General features: G+C 35.2%; 1 protein-coding gene across 1 annotated transcript; it reads left to right on the top strand.

The window, feature by feature from the left end:
* The first annotated feature begins 6446 nt into the window (after positions 1 to 6446).
* On the top strand, positions 6447 to 7136 carry LOC122009419 (dof zinc finger protein 4-like). Its single transcript, XM_042565565.1, has one exon. The coding sequence runs from the start codon at positions 6447 to 6449 to the stop codon at positions 7134 to 7136; it is 690 nt and encodes a 229-aa protein (XP_042421499.1).
* The last annotated feature ends 5198 nt before the right edge of the window (positions 7137 to 12334 follow it).

The following is a 12334-nucleotide window of genomic DNA, read 5'->3' as shown; positions in this document are numbered from 1 at the left end:
TGACAATGTTTTAACTAGAAGGATTGCTTTCTTAAATCCAATTTGTGCATAGCAATATTCTTGGATATCTCCGATGCAATCGGTATCTTTAATTTTGTGTGTATAGGTAATTGTTATGGTGTTTGAAGAAGTTCTTGCACATTCTGCACTTGTTTTGTTTCAGGCGTGCATAATTAGATTATGGTGTATGATTATTAATTGTAATGCAATCTTTTAATCAAAGTGTGAAGTTCCCAGCTCAACACATTGGTGGACACAAATTCAAGAATGCAAGTGTGGAAAATGATCCGTGTAAAAGAAAAGGTATAACACTCCTTCCTCAAATTTAAGTTTTTTTTTTACTGTAGGCCATCAGAAAGGAAAACCACCTATACCATATTACAACACTTGCACCATATAATAGAACATCAGTTGTAGGGCTTCAGATATTTTCCCTGCATAATTATAATCTGTCAGTAAATAGTTCGTCACTGAAATTGATTATTAGTAAAATTTGGTCTTTAGAAAATGTCTTGTTGAGCTTTCTATTAAGACCATTTCTTTTACTTTTATTTATTTCTAGTATACATTAAAGGATGAGATCCACTATTTCTAATATCCTTGCATCAACCAGATTCAGTAGGTTTGTAGGGATCAGAAGTTTGGGAGCATGACATTATAATAATAATTCTTCATAATATTCTCAGATAAATGCCAACTAGTCATTTACAAATTGTGTAGATCTAAGATGTTCCATCTAAAAGATAAGGTATTAAGTCAGATGAAGAGATTAACCACAAATGTTTCAGGAAACTGCCACCCACCTTCTAGGATGTATATCAGTATATAGCGCATCAAAAAAAGATAGCTGCTGTGTACCTTTGTAATGTCCAGCAAACCATTCAAGCATTTAGTGGCTTCAGTAATCCCACATCTGATTAGGAAGCAGTCAAGGGCCTTCATAATGTGTTTATCATGTTTATCACCGATTATAATCAGTTCCAATCCCAGATTTTTGCTTATCTATGTTTTGATATTGACATTCCTAAACAAGTACCATTCTTGTAAATTGTGTTCCTAGATTCCTGTTTCCATACTATTTAGCTATATCAACTTCAAGAACATCACACCTAGGTTGGAAAAATTTTAAGGGAGGAATTCACTGCCTGAGAAGGAATATGACCTTTGTCCCTTACCACTGGTCTGCTATCAACAGTTCAATTTCAGTCATTAGATTAGCATTTTGCGGTCATCTAGCTGAATCCCAAATAAAATTTTGTTGTCTCATTGTCTGAATATCTACCCTTGGAAGTTGTACAATGACACTGAGAGGAAAAACTTCTTATTCAGCTTTAAATGAAGCTTAGATATGAGAACTAGAAGCTACACCCATTGGGTTATGCATTTAATGATAGGATAAAGAATCTTAGACAGAAAGCTTAGTTGTGATCATCTATGGTCATCAAGCTTGACGGTGGCCAATAGGCAAGACATTGACAACGTCAAGACTCCAGAGGCCACTTCGAATTCCATGTTAAGATTAACTGTGCTCCCTATCTTGGCCTGTTTCAATCAGGAAGCAATTATGTTGGTCTCAAAATTCACCAGCAATTTTTGTATTTGTATTCTTACAAACCTAAAGAAATCTTCCTCGGTTAGCAGCATGCATGTTAAGTTACATGCTATATCTGTTTGTCCAATTTGTGCTTTAAGTTTACCTTTATATTCTAATTGATAAAATTGATTGGCTAACAATTTAACCAAAGACTCAAACTGTTGAAAGGAAACAGTTTATATATTTATAGCTTTAATATTCCCCCTTCATGTGTGAGTAAATATGCTTCAATTGATTGATCCAAGTGCACATATACATTGAGGAGAAAATATTATTGTCGGAAGTAAGATTTGAAGCCATAGCCTCTGATATTAATTGGCTAACTACTTATTCAAAAAGCTTAAACCATAGGAAAGAGATGACAATTAATTGGTCCCTTTTGTAAGAGTGGTCCCTTTCTTACAAACTAAGGTTTTGGGATAAGTGACTAAGTAATCAACTTTGGAATGGTATTAGAGCAGTATATTCTAGATTTAAATCTTGATTGTTATCATCAATTCTTGAGTTGGATATGAACTAGCTAAGTGAAGTATATCCAACTCCACAGGTCTACCTGAAGAGAGTCTTAGAGATGCAAATATGCAGAGTATAGATTGGTTCCTTTCCTGAGCTCGTATTTTTATTTATTTATTACTTTTTTTGTGAAAAAATGATGAACTTTAACACTAATCAACATAAGAATCACTTATCCATCCCTTTCTATTCCATGCTAAAATCGGCGACTGACTCTTACACTCTTGTTTGGATCTGATTGCACCAATCCTGAGATGAACAAATAGATAATACACCCACCAGTCAAGAGAGGAATAAACTAATAAATAGCTTAGTCTCAGCAGCGTTTGGCTTCAATTATCGTTGGTGTGGATCAATTAAGTCTTTTCCTGTGCAACCTTATTCATTTGCTTTCTTGCAAAATAGCATCTGGATCATGGTTCCAAGTTCTATCTATTCATCTCAAATTCCAATGATGTTTGATTGAGAACTGTTTCCTGGCAACAGCATGTTTGAGTGGTACCTAGCCTGCAAGAAGATTCTTACTGCAGTACAGTGTGGATAGAAATTTGCTAATTTCCTGCACAGTTTATATCATGTATGATTTTGCTTGAACATTCATAATTCATCTTTAAGGGAGGAATATGTGGTCCTAAATAGTGGATGATTGCACTATATTCCCAATTTCCCTGACACAGATGACCATCAGCTTCAGAAAAAAAGTTTAGAATTCAATAATGTTGCTATTGTGATGCCTTACAAATTTTTACATGATTATAGACGTTCCTTTCCCTAGAATCAAACTCCATAACTTAAGCCTTGAGTAGACACGATTTGTTAGTTAAGAAAACACTTTGTTCAATGTGTAACTGAATGCTTTGTAGATAGATGGAACCACACATTCTTAACCATGTTCTCAGTTTATCCACACAAAATCCAGTGTATCGAGCAGAACTTTTTGGAGGCCTTCAAACTGATAGGAAATTTCCACAGGTAATAGTGGTAACTCTGGCAATCAAGAACTCTGTCGTCGTTGAAAGGCATAATAAGTTAGATTTACCCTTGGAGAATTAAAGTTGGGTATGGATGAACATATTGTAAGGTGGAACCACCTACAGAGATTAAGTTTTGCATTAAAACAAGTTAGGAAAGTTCAGACAAGATACAGATTATCTTGATCGACTGTAATACCAACATTTATATTTTCTAGCCTTATCTAACAATAAACTTTCACAAAGCTGACATTGCGGCATATCATATGCCAATAATGTAATAGGGCATAGATTGCAAAGAACTATCCAAGTTATGAGCATAAGAGATCCCAGCTCTAACATTATATAATTGGTTTAGAGGTTGGAATGTGAGGGATGAGGATCGGCACACATGCAGCTTTCAGATTTTCAATTCCTCCAATCAATTGGCATTTCTAGAAATTATTAGACAGAAAGTGATATGAGAACCAAGACTAGTGGGGTGGGTGGTTGATTGATCGATGTAATGGTTTGCTTGATGGTAGCAAAAAAACATATTGCAAGTACTGAACGACATCATATTGTCATGGATTTTTATAATGGAACTTACAGTGGAATGATCTCATAACTTTCTGTATCATACAAGCAGTGGATTGGCTTGCTCTCGGACTATGTAATCTTGGTGGATTTTTAGTCAATGACATATTCAATTACAAGAACTGAAGAGAATGATTGGTGTCAGCCATTGAAGATGATGATTGTGTGACACCACATGAGGCCTACCAGAACATTACAATCTGTATTGATGTACACCTCTTTTGTGGGCACATCTCATATAATCTTATGGTCCACAGGACATGCGATTTAGGTGAGAAATCACTTTTAAACATATAATGCCTTAGAATTGGGTGCAAAGATGTGCTAGCATGTCTATATAATAAGAACGCAATATGACCTGATACTATGTATAAACTCAAGTGCTGAGGTTATATTACATCATCAGGCTTATATTGATAGTTTAAAGTGACACAATTAATGATCTCTGCCACTCAGTGCTAGCTAATGTTTTTTTTTTTGGTGTTTAAATTCCTATCATCTAAATTGATGGTTTTGTTTCACGCAATGTTCTTTTCAAGACAAATTGAAGCTTCAATATCCATGATTGTTATATTTTTTAGTTTTTCTTTCTACTGGTCAACATCTCCCAACAGTAAAGACCTTCCATGTTCCATGTCCTCACTTTCTAGCATCTCCTCTATCGATTGTTTCACTCTGCAAACTAAGTGGAACACCTGAAGATATATAAGGCTAGACTTCCCAACACGTAGTAGACTTGGATTTATAAGCAAAGCAAAGTAATTGTCGATAAGAGACAACCGAGAAATTCCCTCGACCAGGGCATTTGAGGAGATGAAGGCCAAAAAGGGGGTAAACTACTACCATCTCAGAATAGTTTTGGTGTTTCTTGTTTCTCACGTGACATTCTTAACAATTTCCATGGTGAATCAGTTATATGGATTTTGACCTGTTCGATGTCTTCTTTTCAGGCTGACTCGACCATCGTTTAAGTATCTTTTTGTTGGACATTTGCTTCTCTCAAAGTGCTTGGAATAAACGTCTATCCTTGTGTCTTTCTCCCGTTGCTATCTTGCGTAGTATTATTATTCTCAGTGCTACTAGTTTGTAACTTATCTACCACATTCCACATTATTCTCATCCATTCGAGGTTCATCGTAGATGTATCAGAACCATACCATGTGATTCCTGTTTGGTCTGTTCATCCAAAATTAAAGCTCCCAACACGTCGAAATCCAAAATTTCAATCTTTCTTCTAAATATGCACGACCCTTGTAATTGTCATCACCATGTGACAAGAAATTAAACACTACACACCATTTATTACACTCCGTCGTCCTCTATCATCGAGGACAAGAAGAAGAATTAAAAAAGCATAAATTTGGTGGGGCCTGACCATGAAACCCTGTCACGATTGATAACATAAGATTTGCATCTGTGGGATCGCCATTCATTAGCTTACGAAATCCTGTGGCGGTTGAAATTTGAAAGAGAAGCGCGCGAGGACCACCGAGGGCGAGACAAGCAATTGCGCGGTTTGGTTCTCAGTCAACGACATTGGCGCAACACATCGGCTCTGCCGTCTACGGACCACACTCAGGCAAGGACTGGACTCCTTGTCCCTTTATATGCGCCATTTTTGTGCACCCTTCCATATTCCTCCCATGTCTGTTGCATGTAGCTAGGAAAACGCCGCCGTTGAATAGTATGCATGCATGCACGCAACGCAAAAATATCAGATATCAACAATTTGATATAAACTGAAACTATCTAACCGTTTTAATTTGGGATGTTTGGGCAGTTTTATAAAGCATTAGGATCTTAAAGAGCTACTGTACGTATTTAAGGCGTAAACCAATTCATATGTAAAGATCGCTTATTCAGCGAGGTTGATTTTACACAGACCCATAAACAAAGCTTCAGCCACCTGATCGATCGATCGATCGATCGATGGATGGATCGATCATTTCATTTGCTTTTGAGATGAATCGCCGCAGGTTGTTCTTGAACAACAGCGAAAGTCATACAAGGGCCTGGGGAGTGGATCAAGTTAGTGGTATGTCAGAAGAGATTCAATGTCAATTTGATGAGCCATTGTTCGAATCCAGTACCGGCTACTCCAATTTCCAACAATTTTGTCCCCATCTCGCGATCTCAGTTCTCGTACAAAAAGCAGAGACCAGGTTTACATGCAAAGTGATTGACAAAAGCCTGGGAACTGAAAAAGGCACTCCACCAATTATTCATCCCAATTATGTATTATATCATGCGCGCCTTGCTCGCTCTCGTGCAGGAATCTAAACAATAACTCCTCTTTGTACAACAAAATCCCTGCGGCGAAGAGTTGGAACGAGGTTCAACGCCCAGCGGTTAAGACTTGAATGTATGGCCCCTTGTTGCCATCCTAGATTCCGCCATGCATGCAAGCAAGACACACTTGAACTTGTCCTCTCTCTCTCTCTTTGCGTTTGCACAACAATATAATATAATTAATGTAATTATTCAGCAGCAGCACTGCAAGGTTGAAATCGAACATAAATGTTTCTGCTCTGCTGCCAAATTATATAATTGCGACAGCTTAATTCCTCCACCATTTCACATGCATGCTTTCCTTTCCTCCACCAATTCACATGCATGCTATTCCAATCCATCGCCTTCACTCTGCAGTAACACGGCATTAGGCCTTTTTTGTTCGCTACCCCTTGTCGTGGAACCTTCTCTCTGTCATATTATATATTCTTGTCCTCCCCTTCTTCCCTTCAATTAGTTTTCCTTCAAAATCATCCACCACTTCTCTCACGCGCGTTGCCAAGATGAGCGATACAATTCTGACTGCTAACAGTAGAAATCATCACAATGGTGGTGCAGAACAAGGTAGTAAATCTAATTCTGGAGCCATGGAGCGGCCGGAATTGTCGCCCCTAATCAGGTGCCCTCGCTGCGAATCCACCAACACCAAATTCTGCTACTACAACAACTACAGTCTCTCGCAGCCTCGCCACTTCTGCAAGGCCTGCAAGCGCTACTGGACCCAGGGCGGCACCCTCCGCAACGTCCCCGTCGGCGGAGGATGCCGCAAGAACAAGCGCGTCAGGAAACTACCCCAGCGGCCGGCCCCGCTGCCGCCGCCCGTCGTCGCCTCAGTAAACTTTAAGCTACAGCCGGCGCCCAAGTTGACCAGCAGCTTTAATTTGAACCCTTTGGTGTCTACCGCTACACCAATTAGTACTACTGTCGCCGTGAGCGATGAGATGTTGAAATGGGAACCATATAATTCGTTGATGATGGAGCTGCAAGGAATCGGGGATTTTGGATTAATTGATAGTTTGGGATCGGGGCCAAATCTTATGGTTAATAACAATCAATCCGCTAATGATTTGCCAAGTTCTGCAACTGCCACGAAGGTCGGATCGGTGCAAAATTTTACAGCCTCTTCGACCGCTAATCGTTGGATCGATGCGGCCAAGCGGTCATGGTCGTCGTCCTCGGCAGGGATCCTATAACTCAGTCATTCATGGAGAAGCAATATCAAGAAAGGTATAACATTTAAGCCAGTTTTATACATGATTTGTCTGTTTATATTTGTGTATTAGGCAGTGCTAGTACTTTTTATGAAGATAAGATCAGTAGTGGATCAGAAAGATCATGTCGGTTTGCAAATATATTAGTATGTATAGTGGCTAGTACATATGTGATTATTTGGTTAATATATGTGGATGTGGAAGGATAGCATTGTTTTAATTTGCTCCGTGAGCAACCTCAGTTTCTCAGGCTTCTATACAACTAGGGTTCATCTTTCTCATTTTGGGGGTCGAAAGTATATATCTTATATATTTTTGATTAAGCAGATGAAGACATGAGCCAGTCCTCCAGGTATGCATCAGCCTGCATATATTTGTCTAGTCAGGAGACTTCCCTCACTTTTATGATTGTGTCAGCTACCGCATGCATCCAGATCCATGTCTTTTCTTTCATTTAATCCACATAGAGACTGGGTTCCATCCATTGAAGTTGCTGAAAGATATCTTTATATATATTTAAACACCAAAAGTTAACTAGCTATTGTATCATTTTGCTTGAAGTTTAGTCTGACTAAAACCTAAAACCTAGCAATTCTTTTCATGCTCTACATATCTTATAGATTGACTGCCAACAGATTTAATTTTGAGGTTTTTTTTTTCCATTTCTGAAGATCATTTTAGTTATCACTGGAGATAGCCTGATAGGCAGTTAGAATGCATACTTGTTTGTGATTATTTTATCTGAAAGAAATTAAAGAAGAAGAAAAAGGTGCATAGAAGAAGCAGCTCCTGTTAGTTAACAGAATTGATAAATCTCTCTCTTTAAAGTACATGGATTACGAATTATTCATGTACACTTCGTTTTAGTTTCTCTTTCTTTCCCCCCTCAAAACCACAGCCTAATGAGTGGAAAGATGCGTATGGAGCCCAGAAAAAGATATGTATGAATACTGAATTAAAGAGAATCATATGTATTTTTTGTTGTATAGACATAAATAGATGCCTATACATCCAAGAAATGGTGGGCATCAGGGCATTTAATTTGCCTTTTTCCCCTGGGAAAAGGAAGGCTGGAATATAAATAACTGTTGGACAAAAAAAAAATACAATAATGGAAGAAGAGTGAAAGAATTTGATAGAGAATTTTATTTCATTCAATGACTTACTATATTAATGATTATACAATAAAATAAATCTTTTTTATGGTATACCTATCAGGTCTTTAATTAGATGACTATTATAAATATACACAACATTTTTTTTTGGTTGAAATATACACAACTCTCCAAATATCCATGATTTCTAATATATAGGTAATTTTTCCAGGACTTTTAAAATTTTACATAGATTTTTATTTGCACCACTCTCTATTTAGATACCAGGCATGCACTTTAGCATTCTGGTAGAACACTTCTCAAAATTCTCATCTCCAACTATGGAATCGACAAGCTATATGGAAAAAAGATTCTTAGTTCAATCTTTCATTTGTATATAGGTTCATCAATATTGTTGACTATATTCAAATCTTTGACTGTAGAGCTCTTCGTGTTGGTATGATCAAAATATTCATATTTATCTTCATCATTCAAATTGCTATCTTCTTTGCAATTTCTTTTTCATAAGATGGTATAAGTTTCTTTAATATTTCCAATAAGAACAAAAGAGTTGGTAAAAGTTTTAAAAACTCTATAACTGCCATAGGGGTCTATGCGTCAAACTCATTGTTAATCTTCTTAAACACTTGTTTGTCAACTCTTTTGTATTCTACACAATCATCTAATGAACACTTAATTCTTTGTCAACAAATTTCTTTTTGCTTGGAGTATTTTTTTCTCTAAGGAACGAATATCTTCTCTTTCTTCTGTAATGTCTATATGTTAACTGTCAATCCCTTTATCTGAATTATTTAGGGATAAAATAAGATATGTACCTCCTTCATAAATGCCTTTTAATGTCATCATAGCTTCATGTGATGTCTTTGTTGTACTGATCCATGAGAGGCCACTTTTTTTACAATTGCTTGAACAAACAATTGTAAGACTTTTTTTTGACAATCTACGACTCTTCATTTTTCCTCTTCTGACAGTGTTCTACAATCTGTTTCATTCTTCAAATTTATGAACTCAATAGTTTATGGCTTAACTCACCTGACATTTTACTTCAAATAAAGTCTTCATGTTGATCTTTCACATTTGATAGTTTGCTTTCTGGAAGTCTGATAATAGACATTCAAAGAAATATTCATTATCAATCAAAACATATTAATCCACATTTTTTCCCTTAAAAGAGACTCAATTAGTTCTCTCAGACTATCTGTATAGGCTTAGCCTCAGCCTTTGGAGAGAAAAACTAGGAAAAGAAGAGGGAAGAAAGTTACAAGCTAATCTCATTACATTCAACCACTTGATGCATGTAAAAGATTATGCAAGTGCAACATGTTTTATTTATAAATACGAGAAAATTACATTTTTAGTCCTGTAAATTATGCCTTTTTTTAATTTTGATCATGTTATCTACAAATTGACCTTCTTAGTATATTAACTTGTATTTTCCTCCAATTTTAGTCCTATTATCTACAAATTCACATTTTTAGCATATTCATTTACATTTTTTTTTCTAGTTTTAATCCTATTATCTAAAAATTTACATTTTTAGTCCTGTAACTTGTATTATTTTTTCAATTTCAATCCTTTTTTTTTGTCCGAAATTCAAATTGACCATTACTAAATGGTAATTGTCTAGCTAGCGGTGGCTATGCTGACATGGAAAATGAATTTGGACATTTTTACTTATGGCGGAGAAGAATGGGGGATCTCCATTCAGGTTTCATGTGTGTATCGTCGTCGCCAGCAAGACAATTATGGTGGTCAATTCACATTCTGAAAAAAAGGATTGAAATTGGAAAAAAAAATATAAGTTACAGATTAAAAATGTGAATTTGTAAATAATAGGATCAAAATTTAAAAAATATAAGTGAATGTACTAAGAATATGAATTTATAGACAACAGGATGAAAATTAAAAATAAATATAAATTAATATATTAAGAATGTGAATTTATAAATAACCGTACCAAAATTGTAAAAATGTAACTTACAAGACTAAAAATGTAATTTCCCCTTATAAATACAATGACAGCTCTTGGTGATGATAATCACAAATAGACACAAGTCTCATAGTATACATGATTTCTAGTAATCAAGAAATTATCATAAACTATATACCTTGACCAAGTTTTATTTATTAACAAAAACTTAACTGCATGCACTGTGATTATGTACAAAGTAGAGAATGATACACAAAGGGTCTAAGATTCAGTCTCTCCAAAAGTTTGTCATCTCATGAATGATGACTTTCCTATGTGAAATGCAATCTAAATGGACCACATTCAAGCAACTGCCAATCCTTTATTTATTTAACCAAACCAGTCATTAGTTTAAGGTGGTGTATATATAATTATTGAGGACGTTTACCATCAGAGTGAGGTGGCTGGCATAAACCCTACCTTGTGTGTTGCTCTTGAAAATCTTTTCAGTTAGGGAACAGATGAATAGCTGTAATTTGTGATGCTGAAGCAATGGAGAATGTTTGATCCATGTCAAAGCTTACTTTGGACATTCTGGAGAATGACCACTAATTACTGTAGTGTATATATAAATATATACAGCAAATATACTTGGAGAAAAACAGTTTGTTTTCCAGGAGTTAATTACCTCAAGATATTAGGTTAAAGAAACCTAATCAAGATCTTACTTCAACACAAAAAATATTTGATAGAGTTTCAGTACTAACTCATTGATCACCCACTCACTGCAAAGATCAATGTTACAAAAAGAAAAAGTGAGGCACACTGAATGAAATTTTGATTAAAATCATTCACTATGAGCAAAAGTTCAAGTTATTGATTTATCAGGTTATTAAAATATCATATTATAATGAGTACATATCGTTTAGTGCAGATGAATAAGAAAGTATAATATGAAAATAGAATTAAAGATGCAATTTAAAATAAAAAATGATCCATTTTATTATTTTGTTTGACTGCAGTAATTGAGTTTCACCACCTCGCTCAATGCGATTGGTCAACTTTGCCTGATTAGCCTTTTTGTCCTAATTCATTTTTTTCATCTAAATTTTAAATTTGCATTGGTAATTCATCAATAAATACCATATTTGATAGTAGAGAATGAAGTGATCGTAGAATGCAATACTTCTATTTCATTCTCATTTGTCCAACTATATATTCAGATAAAATTCTTGAGGAAATGAAACACTCCGATTCTTCTTCATTCATATATACATGATCTGCACCTATCTCACATTTACGTGTATTCATCTAACAGAAGATATTCATCAAATCATTCTCACAAACATGAAAGTACAGGAAAAAAAAAAGGTTGAAACTGTTGAATTACCAAACAACATAATACTCTCCAAATTCAATGAAATAGCTAGCCAAACTATCTTTTGGTGAATTTTTAAATTAAAGACATTATTTGTGATCTAAGTACAACGCCAGTGGCGATAGACTTGATTGATAGTCTTGGTCGTATAAGGAAAATACAGTGTATGCAATTAGTTCATACACTATTTTATCTTCAGAACAGCAAAACTTGCTGTAGTTTACTGATATTAAATTAAACCGTCCCATTGCCTACGCTGTTATATATGGGTCGCTAAGTAAAGTTTCACTTTAAAAAAAATAATAATAATTTAGAGACGAAAATTTGAGATAAATATTTTTCATCCCAAAATCAGAACAAGTTTGGCGACAAAAATAAATTTCGACTCAAATTAACAACGCAATCTGCAACAAAATATTTTCATCGTAAATTCCTAACGAAAACTATTTTAGTCACAAAATTCGTCTCAGAATCTGAGACGAATTCTGGATTCGTCCCAGATTCTGGAATGAATCCAAGATTCATCCCAAAATCTAGGACAAATCCAGAATTCGTCTCAGATTACAATTTTTTTAAAAATATTAAAAAAATTATAAGGGACAAATCCATGATTATAAGGGAGAATCCATGGATTCGTCCCCAATTATAAGGGAAATATCAATAAAATGCCCTTAAAATAACATTGGTATTTTTTAAAGCCTCCACTTTTTTAATATATGTAATTTGTAAAAAACTGAAAATTTAAATCATTGAGAAAATATATGCTTTTTAATTATTT

Source organism: Zingiber officinale, chromosome 8A (assembly GCF_018446385.1).
Source record: "Zingiber officinale cultivar Zhangliang chromosome 8A, Zo_v1.1, whole genome shotgun sequence".
NCBI lineage: Eukaryota > Viridiplantae > Streptophyta > Magnoliopsida > Zingiberales > Zingiberaceae > Zingiber > Zingiber officinale.
Note: the sequence above shows the minus strand (reverse complement) of the source record. Positions and strands in the feature narration are given on the sequence as shown.

Bases quoted from the DNA above. Each gene is read 5' to 3' on its own strand.
- LOC122009419 (XM_042565565.1), top strand. From the start codon at position 6,447: ATGAGCGATACAATTCTGACTGCTAACAGTAGAAATCATCACAATGGT.